Consider the following 11,952-nt stretch of genomic DNA (forward strand, 5'->3'; position numbering starts at 1 on the left):
CAAGTTTTATCATGAGATTGTAGCAATTCAGTCACATCTTCAGGCTCCACTTCTAAATCTAGTTCTCTTACAATTTCCACTACATTTGCAGTGACTTACTCTACTGAAGTCTTGAGTTCCTCAAAGTCATCCATGAGGGTTAGAATCACCTCCCAAAGTTTTGTTCATGTCGATATTTTGACTTTCTCCCATGAATCACAAACATTCTTCATGGCATCCAAAATGGTGAACACTTTTCAGAAGGTTTTCAATTTACTTTGCCCAGATACATCAGAGGAATCACTCTGTGTGGCAGCTATAGCCTTATGAAATATATTTCTTAGCAAGACTTGAAAGTTGAAGTTCTTCCTTGATCCATGGGTTACAGATTGAATGCTGTGTTGGCACTCATGAAAGCAACATGAATCTTTTTGTACATCGCAATCAGAGATCTCACATGACTAGGTGCATAGTCAATGAACAGTCATATTTTGAAAGCAATCCTTTTATCTGAGCAAGCAGTGAGCTCAAAGTATTCAGTTAACCATTCTTTAAATGGATATGCTGTCAACATATGTCCTTTCATGCAGGTTTTGTTGTTCCGTTGGTAGAACACAGGCAGAGTAGACTTAGCATAATTCTTAAGATTTTTGGAATGGTAAATGAACCTTGGCTTCAACTTAAAGTCACCAGCTACATTGGCCCCTACCAAGAGTCAGACTGTCCTTTGAAGCTTTGAAGCTAGGCATAGATTTCTCTCTAGCTATGAAAGTCCTAGATGGTACCCTCCAATAGAAGGGTGTTTCATCTACATTGAAAATCTCTTGTCAGTGTAGCTGCCTTTATCAGTAAACTTAGCTAGGTCTTCTGGGTACCTTGCTGCAGCTTCTATATCTGTATTTGCTACTTTGTATTTTTATAGAGATGGCTTCTTTCCTTAAACCTCATGATCCAGTCTCTGCTAATTTCAAAGTCTTCTTCTCCAGCTTCTTCACCTCTGTCAGTCCTCATAGAATTAAAGAGCATTAGAGCCTTAGTCTAGATTAGGCTTTGGTTTAAAGGAATGTTATGGCTGATTTGCTCTTCTATGCAGAACACTAAAACATTCTCCCTATCGGCAGTAAGGCTGTGTTTCGCTTTCTTATCATTTGTATATTCACTGGGGTAGCCCTTTTAATTTCCTTCAAACACTTTCCTTTGCATTGACAACTTGGCTAACTGGCATAAGAGGCCTAGCTTTCAGCCTGTCTCAGCTTTGGACATGCCTTCCTCACTTAGCTTAATCATTTCTAGCTTTTGATTTAAAGTGAGAGACGTGTGACTCTTCCTTTCACTTGAACACTTGGAGGCTGTTGTGGGGTTATTGACTGGCCTAATTTCAATATTGTTGTGTCTGAGGGAATAGGGAGGCCTGGGGTGAGAGAGAGAAATGGGGGAAGAGCTGGTTGGTGGAGCAGTCAGAACACATACAGCATTTATTGATTCAGTTTATAACTTTATATGTGTGTGGTTTGTGACACCCCAAAATAGTTATAGTAGTAACATCAGAGATCACTGATCACATAATATTGGTAACACACAACAGATTGAATAATCATGAAAAATGTTGAAATATTAGGAATATTACCAAAATGTGACACAGAGACAAAGTGAGCACATTTTGTTGGAGAAATTGTGACGATAGACTTGCTTAACACAAGATTGCCATGCCTTCAGTTTGTAAAAAATACAATGTTTGCAAAGCACGTAAGAGCAAAGCATAATATAAACTAGGTATGCCTGTATTACATAGGCCAGTTTTCTACTGCTGACTCATTGCAATTAGGCAGCTTATCTAGCCTTTAAGTTTTACCCCCTGTAAAATTGGTACATTATGTGTTCCCTGTCTACTTCAGAATATGCAAGGAAAATGAATAGAATTCTTTTAAGGGCTTAGAGTTGCTAATATGAATGATGAGATATAACAACCTAGAACTTATACAGTTCATTGTACATAGATGTGCCCCCACATAATTGAAATTTTTGGATATAAGGCATGGAAGTCTTCATTTTTTAAAAAAATGGAGTCTTGCTCTGTCACCCAGGCTGGAGTGCAGTGGCACGATCTCATCTCCCTGCAGCCTCCGACTCCTGGATTCAAGCGATTCTCCTGTGTCAGCCTCTCGAGGGGAATTTTCATTTTTAACAAACAGTTCTAGGTGGATCTAAGGGCAGGAGAATTGCTCTCTCTCCTTAGAGAGAGAACAGGAACTGTGTCTTTTAACATGTTTTGCTCAGACCCCAGTGCATGTGGATGTTTAAAACTGTAGCTGATAATGGATTTAGGGTAAAGTTCAGTTGATTTTTGGGGAATAAGACCCACTACAACAGATATGTTATTTTTATTATTTGATAGAGGCTACTGACTGAACCTCTAAAGGAACTGTTCAATCGGCTTATTTTTGAATCACTTATCTTCTAGGATATCAATGAGGTTAGTTTTTTGTTTTGTTTTTTATTTATAATTTATAGCAGAAACTGGACTATCACGTTTCTAGTTTTATCAGAGAGTACCATCTCCAAGTCATTTCCATCTCAGTAAATGCTTATGAAAAACCTTAGGATCATACCCTTTCTCGCAAACCAGTAAGCTGGGGTCGTGAGGCTTTCTTTGTCCAAATACCCTGAAACATCATCTCTACTGGTTTTCCTCCTTTCCTATATAACTTGGTTATGAAGTGGGCAGTGAACTGAATACTGTATGTTTTGAAATTGCAAACTTTTTTTTCCTGAAATGCTTGACTTTGTAATGTGATTTTCTTTATTCTCTTCCTTCCCCTCTCTGTCACAGGCGGCATATTTTCTACCTTCAGCATCACTTAAATGGTAGGTTGCCTCACAGCATGACCCAGTTGTCACCTGCAGACAGCCCTGGGGGGACTTTGAGTGACTTGCACCTTATCCCAGCAGGCTCCCAACTGTCTCAGGCAATGGAAGTAGATGGACTGAATGACTCTAGCAAGCAAGGCTACTCCCAGGAAACCAAACGCCTGAAGCGAACACCAGCTCCAGACTCCCTAGGCCTAGAAATGGAGCACAGGTTCATCGATCAAGTATTGTCGACTTGTCGGAACGTAGAGCAAGCCAGGTTTGCCAATGCATACAGGAAATGGCTGGTTACTTTGAGTCAATGAAAGAGGTGAATTAGTCCTGCAAGGTTCCCCTTTTAGTGCAATATTGTTTTCCATTATTCTTTACATAGTTGCATGAACTGTTTACTATTATTGGCTAACCATATGTTCTTCATCTTTAGGTTAAAAGTCCATAGTAAATCTTTCATTGTATTTATTTTGTTAATAACTGGCATTCCTGTGGGGATAAAATAATTGTGTAATTTCTTCCTGCTAAACAATCTTAAATTTTCTGTTTAACTTCTCACCCTTTGTATTTCTATACATGGGGCTTCTCATTTGGTTTTCCTGATTGATTCAAACACACACCTCTACTCACCTCAGTCCGGTTGCTGCATAGGCAAGCAAATTCTCTTAAAAATTAAAAATTTAAGGCCAAGACAGGAGGATCACTTGAGCCCAGGACTTTTGAGACCAACCTAGGCAACATAGCGAGACTTATCTCTACAAAAAGTTTAAAAAAAAAAAAAAAAAAAAAAAAAAGCCAGGCATGGTGCTATGCACCTGTGTCTAGGCTACACAGGAAGCTGAGGTAGAAGGATTGCTTGAGCCATGTTTGTGGCTATAGTGAGCCATGATTGCACCACTATACTCAGCCTGGGCAATAGAGTTGAGACCCTGTCTCTAAAACAAATTGAAAATAAACATTCATGTTGCAGTTCAACTTAAAAATGTTGGTATGAATGTTGGATAACTTGATGTAATTGTTTTGAATATCAAATGGCTAGATGGGTGAATGTGTAAAAATATAAACTGGTTCTCTTTCTCTAGCATGTTCTACTCAATTACCAAAGTCAGAAGTATTGGAATTTATATGAAAAAATGCTTCCAATGTAATCCATTTTTAAAATGGTTATTTTAAAAAAAAATTAAGAGTTTATGTAATTGCAGTAATGGAAAATTATTTTTATTGCTAGTTTTGATAGATTATTTTTACCTCAAATTTGGTATATACCAAAACACATCAGTCCTTATAAAATTGATTTTTTTTTGACAACTTGGAATGCCATTCTTAGCTATTACCACTTTTTAATTTCAAATTCACATGACAGTGGGAGAAATATATAAATAAATATATCCATAAAAATCTTCCTTTTAAAAAATCTAAATTATTGAGGATACATCATGGAAACTACAAAATTATCGCTGAGCGCGGTGGCTCAAGCCTGTAATCCCAGCACTTTGGGAGGCTGAGGCGGGTGGATCACGAGGTCAAGAGATCGAGACCATCCTGGTCAACATGGTGAAACCCCGTCTCTACTAAAAATACAAAAAATTAGCTGGGCATGGTGGCGTGTGCCTGTAATCCCAGCTACTCAGGAGGCTGAGGCAGGAGAATTGCCTGAACCCAGGAGGCGGAGGTTGCGGTGAGCCGAGATCGCGCCATTGCACTCCAGCCTGGGTAACAAGAGCGAAACTCCGTCTCAAAAAAAAAAAAAAAAAATTATCATGAAGTGACTATTAAAGTTTACTGGCAAATGCCAGGGGAAGGAATAGTATGTGAAAAACAAAACTTTGATACTGAACTTAATCAGGGATGAGGTACCAAAGTATCCACGTTATAGCTGTAGCTTATGTTTTCAATAACAAGGGCTGAGTTTTTCAGGTTGGTGGGGTGAGGGTGGGGAATGAGCCAAGTAACGTCTGCTTTCTTTTATTTTCCCTTTTGTAAATGGTCTGTGTTTCTCCTTTTCATGTACTTTCTGTTTTACCAATCCATTACATACTTTTTGTCACTTTTGTGTGTCATTTTTGTGTATCTTTCCTTTCTTACTTCAGGGGTATGTCCTGAAGATTTCTACCCCCTATTTGCAATGAATTTCATACCTCATTTAAAATACATGCATATACCAGAAATATGAACAAGAGTAGCCCTTCTAAAAGTTTCCCTAATGATGGAAGCTGTCAGTTGTCCTATCTTTGTGCAGAATGTGAGTAATAGTGGCAGAAATAAGTGTGACAACCATGCTTTTTCTGTTGTTCTTTTTACCTGCTAGGTAATTTGTAAAGTGGAAATTAAGATGTAAGGAAAGGTAAACCTCTTCTGTTATGGAAAGCCTGGACTTGTACATTGCCTTGGAGAAGAAATAGGTCCTTTACTTGGGCATCATGATTTTGTTGAGTGGCAGACTGTTGAAATGAGTGAGACTTAAGAACACCAGAAAAGTTGTCTAGCCTGGCCCCAGTAGACAGAATTTGTTCTTCTCTCGAGTCAAAAATTACCTTTTTATAGCTTTTATATTCTTTAGATGAAAAAAAAACCCATTATGAATATAATTCCATGGCCCTTTGTGTACAAAGCATATTTTGAATCAAATACCTCAAGGTCCACCTAGACCTCTATGGATAAAATCATAAGTTTATGATTTTTAGCTCCTGTGAGGGTCTGGGGGCAAACTACACAAAGAAGACATGGGTGATCCAGCCCATTCCACTAAAATATATTGCCAAATTCTGGCCTCACTCAGTATTACCTTTTTTCCTAAGAATTATTTTTCACATTCTTAGTAATAGGGCTTCTTATGCTTTGATGTGGAAAAAAAAAAATCAGGAAATGAGTGTAGACAATACCTTATAAAATATTAGCTACATTTTTATAGTGCTCTATGCCTTTGTGTACCTTCCACTGATTATCTTGCCCATCTTTGGTGTTAACTATTTCCATATCTTCTACAGCTCTTAACCCACTCTTTTCTGAAGCCGTGCAATCCTTTAATCTATCTTGGTTTTTCCTAAAAGTTTTAAGTAGAGAGCAAAAATACAAATATCCAAAGGATACTGTTAGTATGTAACTTTTGTGTGCTGCTTTATTTTGCATTTTTTAATTGTTCATTCACAGAAAATCCTAATATTGTCATATATGGTTGGTTTTTTCCCTAAGTGGTAAACATTTAAACCCATTATCTGTAGCATGATAATGTCTTTGAGCTCTTGTAGTGGAAAGGATCTGTCTATATTCTGGGACTTGCTAGTCTTCACTTATTTTTCTATAACTATCTAATTGTTAAAAGGAAAAAATGGCTTATTGACACATATTTCATTAAACTTTCACTGGAAGAACAGTGAATTGTACCATACTGTGGATTAAGAATACTACTGACAGGCGAAAAGCATTAGGATCTGTAACTGTCCACCACCACCTTCACCCCACCTTTAGTGTACCTTAGTGTACTTTAGTGTACCTATTTTGACAATATAGTGTTTTCCAGATTCTACTTGTGCTTTGCACATTGTGAGGACTCATTAAATATTTATTAAATTAATGAATGACAGAAGAAGAGAAAGATTGGTTGTAATAGAATGAGTAATGATTGAGAAATAGATGGATTAGTGCAATGGATTGTGAATTAATGATGCTTTCTAGCTTCGTAGTACTTGGGAAGAGCCATCACATATAGAATAAATTGATTTAGACATTTTTTTTTCTTCATTTCATTACCTTGTTTAAACTTGTTAAATCCCAGCCAAAAAATACAGTTCTGTCATTGTCAATTAACTGTACTATAATATATGTTAAAAATGTATAGAGCTAAAGAACCCACTTGCTTTAAGAACACCACTTTCTGTTCATTTGTGATACTAGAAGACAGATCCTGCATACAGAGCCAGAACTACTTTTGGTCATCTGAAGAAATTATTTGATTTCAGTGACTTACTGATCTGTACCTATCATGATCTGCACATATCATCATTTTGTGCTTCTCCTTTCTTCCCTGTAACTTGAACTGTGACTCTTTCAGATATTTTTTAAGTCTGTGTGAGTCATTTTTTAAGCTTAGGGATTTGATACATATTAATGTCCCCTTTGTCTTTTCTAGATTTTAGCATTTTAATACCTCTTAAGAAACTCTGGGCCCAGACTTTCAGTCATATTTCTTATTCCTATGGTACAGTTCTCACTTAAAAGCTTAATTATTAATAGGGTTAAATGTATACAGGTTATGTGTAAAAGTACTTAAATTTTCAAATAAGGGCTTATGTGATATAAGATGTAGAAACAAAAGTTTTTGGATTTTTATGCAGTAGTTTGTAGGAAAGCATATACTTAGTAGATTGTATGTCGTTTAGGTATGTTCAGGTCATGCCAATTTGTGCTTGTTGGGCCACACACACATTTATGTGTGTGTAAAAAGAATTTTTAATATTGTAGCAAATGAATTGTCAGTTTCACAAGATGGCAAATACCACCTACTGTACAACAGTCTAATAATCCCTACCTTAGTTCCCCTGAGTTATAGAAGATGCTAAAGAATTAGTTATAAAGGAAAGTAGCATGATTTTTTCCCAAAAAAAAAAGCTGTTTTAAGCTATTATTTTGCTACTAGAAAATTATATTTTGAAACTTAAAGATATTTGAAGTAGGCTAGAAAATTTGAACATGATAACAACTGAACTTTTTGTCTTGAATAAATTTCTCAAATAGAACTGTGCAAACCCTAGCACTTTATGTGTTGCTGCCTCCCCACACCTAGGTATGGTCTGTAATAAGCTCCTATTTAATGGAGAGATGTATGGAGGCCCTGGGAAGTTAACCCCTAGAATTCCTTATTCCTTATTGTCACATAGTGTCTTTTAAAAAATAACTATACAGACTGTGTTAATTCGAGTGCCTTTCTTACTTTTTTGGGGAGCAAGATTATATTTAATGTTTAAGAAAACAGGATGGAAGTTTTATCACACAATTGATTGTGGCCCACTGTTTTATTTATTCCCATCACTAGGCATGGCTCCATAGTGAGAGACTGATAAAAGCAGGCAGGATGTTTTGATTATTTCATGAGTTATCACTTTTAAGCACCGCACCAAGATTCAGTTTTTTGTTTTTTGTTTTTTCTGGCAACTAATGTTTTGGGGGTTGGAGGCATCCCATTTAGAGGATGGTATGTGGACAATTAAAGATTAGCCTGAAACCTGCGTTCAAAGGGAAACAGTGGCACTCTGCCCTAAAATAAAGGCCAGAATGTTGTCCTAAATGAATCCTTTGCCTTACTTATGGGCCTTCCTTCCCTCTCAAATTCAGGCATAATGTAATATAGTTGAAAGGGGGAAGAGCAGTACTTGCTTTCTTTCAGATATTGGAGGAAAAGAAGTAAATTCTTAAATGAAATTTTAAATGTATCATTTTATCTGTTTGTATGTGGAGAAGGGAAGGATAGGAATTCCATATTTCAAGATAGCAAATAATTGTTCATTATGATTTCATAGAAATATATAGCTAAAGATTCCAAAGTGCTTTTACAGAGAACTGTTGAATAATATATTCCTAAAGGGCAATATACCACATTCATGGTGAAGACGGAAAACCAGTGTATCAGTTGTGGATCTTAGGTGGGAGAGGAAACCTCAGGCTCCCAACTTTGACTTCTCTACTCTCACCAGGCCATGTTAACACTGTAAAACCAAACCCTTTGCTAAGAACAATACAAGGCAGTAGTTCAGTCTGCTGATGAAACCTTGTGCTTCCAAGAATATTAGCTATATATAATTCGTTCTTACTGGACAATAGAATGGTCCAGAAAGCTAACCCTGACATTACTTTTATTCTGTTGTTATTCCTCAGGGTATAGAAGATTTAGTGAATTTAGGACAAATTTTATATTCAGTGGCAAAAAAGAAAAGGCAAAGATACGCTAAATATATTATTAGCTCTTAAATTTTAGTATAGATTGTATTTTTTAATAAACTATTAACAGTACAGTAGCTAGTAGATATTCTGTGACTGCCTCGTTGTTCACCTTGCTGCTTTTGTCCCTATGGCTCTAGTATGAACATTCTTGTGTCTCCTCTGGAAATGATTTCTGTATTATATTTCCATCTTTGGTAGAGGTGGGGAAGATTGTATTTTGTTTTAGTTGACATCATTCTCAACTTTTATAAATACTGTTGAGGAAAATGATTACCATTGGTTTTCAAATTGACAACTATTTTGCTTCCAAAGACTTCAGTTTCCTTTTATGTGTAGACCCCATATATGTTCAACACATTGTATACTGCCTTGCACGTTGTAGGAATTCAACAAATCAGAGTTGATAGAAGCTAGAAACATAAAACTAGCTTATCTGTCTTATCATTGTCCATATTCTTAGCTTTGAGAAAAATATACCATTTGGCATAGAATACATCATTAGTTTCAAATGCACAAGGCAAGTGAAATTTGTAACGAAGAATTTTTATTTTCATTTATGCTAAAATGCTCCTATTTAAAGCAGTTTTCTTGATTAGACCAACACCTTCCAGCAAAGTTAGAAACCTAACACAAGTGCTCATTTGCCCAAATTAACCAGATAGTTATGTAAACTGTTTATATTTAGCCTTTAGTGGTTTATAAACAATAACATTCTGGCTTTTCTTTCATACCTTTAGGGAATCAGCCTTAATTTTATGTATGGCAGTCACTTTCCTCAAAGGACTATGCAGCATACTTTAGATTGCTTATTTATCTTTATAAGGTGATAGGTAATAAATTTGGGGTTTATTTGTCATACAATTTCACATGTCCAGATGTTGACTCAAAGAGCATTCTATTAGAAATGTTCATATATTATCCTCCCTTGCAAATATCATCTCGCATTTGGAGCAGGTATTTTTTTTCTTATTGGTTAAAGAATAAGTATAGACTGAGTACAGTTATAGTAGGTGCTCAATAAATACTTAGTCACTGATTGATCTAACATCAAACAGCTTTCAGAAAGGAGACTGTTGACATCTTTTCACCAAGGAGTATATTTGTAGAGTAATATATGTGTAGAATTTTAAAATTGTATCAACTGACATGATTTATTTGGCTTATTTAGGCTGGAGTTAGTAACGTAACAAAAGTATTATTTATACAGAACATAGTCGAAAGATGGGAGATGTGAAAGTTTAAGTAGTATTGTGCAACGCACATTAATAAACATAATTAAATGTCTTAATAAGCAGGTGGCTGAACTCTAGAGAGAACTACTGTAGTCTTCTGTGATCAGTATCTGTATTGGTATATCCAGTACTATCTGGTTTATGTTCTTTTTATTTTTTTTCTTAAATCTTACTTGCTTTCTAGTGTCCTAAGAGTGGTAATGGTAAAATGTGAAGTTACAAAAATCTTCTTGTTTTCTCAGAACATTTTCAGCATGAAGGGGAACTTTTTATAAATGATACAGTAGTTTCAGCATCTGTTAATTTTGAAAGCATTTTTGACAGAGTTTACCTAATGTAAAAAGATAAAGCAGTTTTATAAAACACAAACATTCCTACCAGAGTTGTGAGGAACAGAGTGTGTAGTACAAATGTAATTAGGCATTGCCTCCAGGCGACGTTCTTGATGCATGACTATGATGCTGGCTGCTGACTAAGGTGACCACTGTCAGTGTTGTATTTTGATGTATGTTGTTTTTAGGAAAATAATGGAATGCATTCTAGATTAACTTACTATTTTTGAGTTGGAAAACATAAAAGATGAGGTAAAAGTATGCCAAATATTCATACACCACAAAAGCTTAAAAAAGGAGAGGAAGAAAAAAAATCAAAAGCCAGTTATGATTTTTTTAATAGCATCTAATTTTTTTTTTTGACCCAAATTTGTTGGACACTAGTCAGTTGCATAATTTAACATGGAGGACCTTTTATTTAAAAGAAAGTTCTCAGCTATTATTTTCTGCTATTAGAATTCATCATGCCTGTTAATTTTACATTGCTTGAAGATACATGCTGCCATCAATATTGTTTTAAGATTTTCTTATAGCTTATGTTTAAATGGAAAAGTTACATATACAATCTGTGGTACAAGGTCAGGACTGGGCATTAAAGATAAGTTTGGCTAACTTATTTTACTGAAGATACTAATTGGCTTCCCTTTGTTGCACTGCTATGTTTCTTGATCAATTTTTCCAACAGTCTACATTGAAGTCCTTTAGCTCTCACCATATACTAATTGACATTTGTTAAGGATTAAATTTGCTGTGAATTCTTTTTACACTTAAAATGCATATCTTGCAGAGAGATAAGAATTAATTTTGCAATAATTTATATGCAGAGTGTGCTTATGGGTTTCTGGGATTTTGAGTTACTAACTCAAAAACACCCCAGAGTGTTTAAGTATGATGCCAATTCTAAGGCTAATTAATGACTATAGATTATCTATATCCACACTGTTCAATAGATATATAATGTGAACCATAACATAATTTTAAATTTTCCAGTAGCCATATTAAAAAAAGAAACAAGCAAAATTAATTTTAACAACATATTTAACCCTGTATATTAAAAATATCATTTCAACATGTAATCAGTATAAAAGATTATTAATGAAACATTTTCTTTTTCTTCCATACGAGGTCTTAGATTTGAGTGTATTTTGCAATCACAGCACATGTCAATTCTGACTGGCCACATTTTAAATGCCCAATAGTCACATATGGCTAAGGATTACTATAATGGACAATACAGATTCAGAGTACAAAGTATGACTTTATTTTAACTTTGGAGATGGTGAAGTAGGCATAAAATTATGGTACTTTAAAATTCAGAATATTTAGAAAAGGATCTAATAGAATTATCTACTTGTTTTCCTTCATCTTTATTTTAATATGCTATAGAAGTAGTATCAACCTGTTCCAATTTGCCAAGCATTAAGGAGGAATAATTCCATACCATGTAAAATATCATGATATACTGATTATAACACATTATTAACAAATTTTTAAGTTGTATTCACTAAATTTTGTCCTGTTTCTTCAAAATAATATAGCTTAAATTGCATGTTAATTGAATATCTTACCTATTTTATTTATATATTCTTACAATATAATAATGTATATTAACA

The 11,952-nt window shown here is 35.1% G+C and overlaps 1 protein-coding gene across 3 annotated transcripts in view; it reads left to right on the forward strand.

Annotated features, from left to right (window-relative positions):
• Nucleotides 1-8,417, forward strand: part of PTAR1 (protein prenyltransferase alpha subunit repeat containing 1) — a 47,503-nt gene extending 39,086 nt beyond the window's left edge. Inside the window, exons 7-8 of one of the 3 annotated variants that reach the window (XM_074394701.1) lie at nt 2,810-2,844; nt 2,926-8,417. In XM_074394701.1, the coding sequence (XP_074250802.1) occupies nt 2,810-2,844; nt 2,926-3,152 (262 nt within the window). In that variant the 3' untranslated portion in view covers nt 3,153-8,417. Of the gene's footprint in view, nt 1-2,809 lie in introns of all 3 variants that reach the window. The other 2 variants (XM_010346137.3, XM_039461356.2) reach the window with 2 other exon arrangements.
• Nucleotides 8,418-11,952: the final 3,535 nt, after the last annotated feature.

The sequence above is a fragment of the Saimiri boliviensis genome, chromosome 2 (assembly GCF_048565385.1).
Source record: "Saimiri boliviensis isolate mSaiBol1 chromosome 2, mSaiBol1.pri, whole genome shotgun sequence".
Lineage (NCBI taxonomy): Eukaryota > Metazoa > Chordata > Mammalia > Primates > Cebidae > Saimiri > Saimiri boliviensis.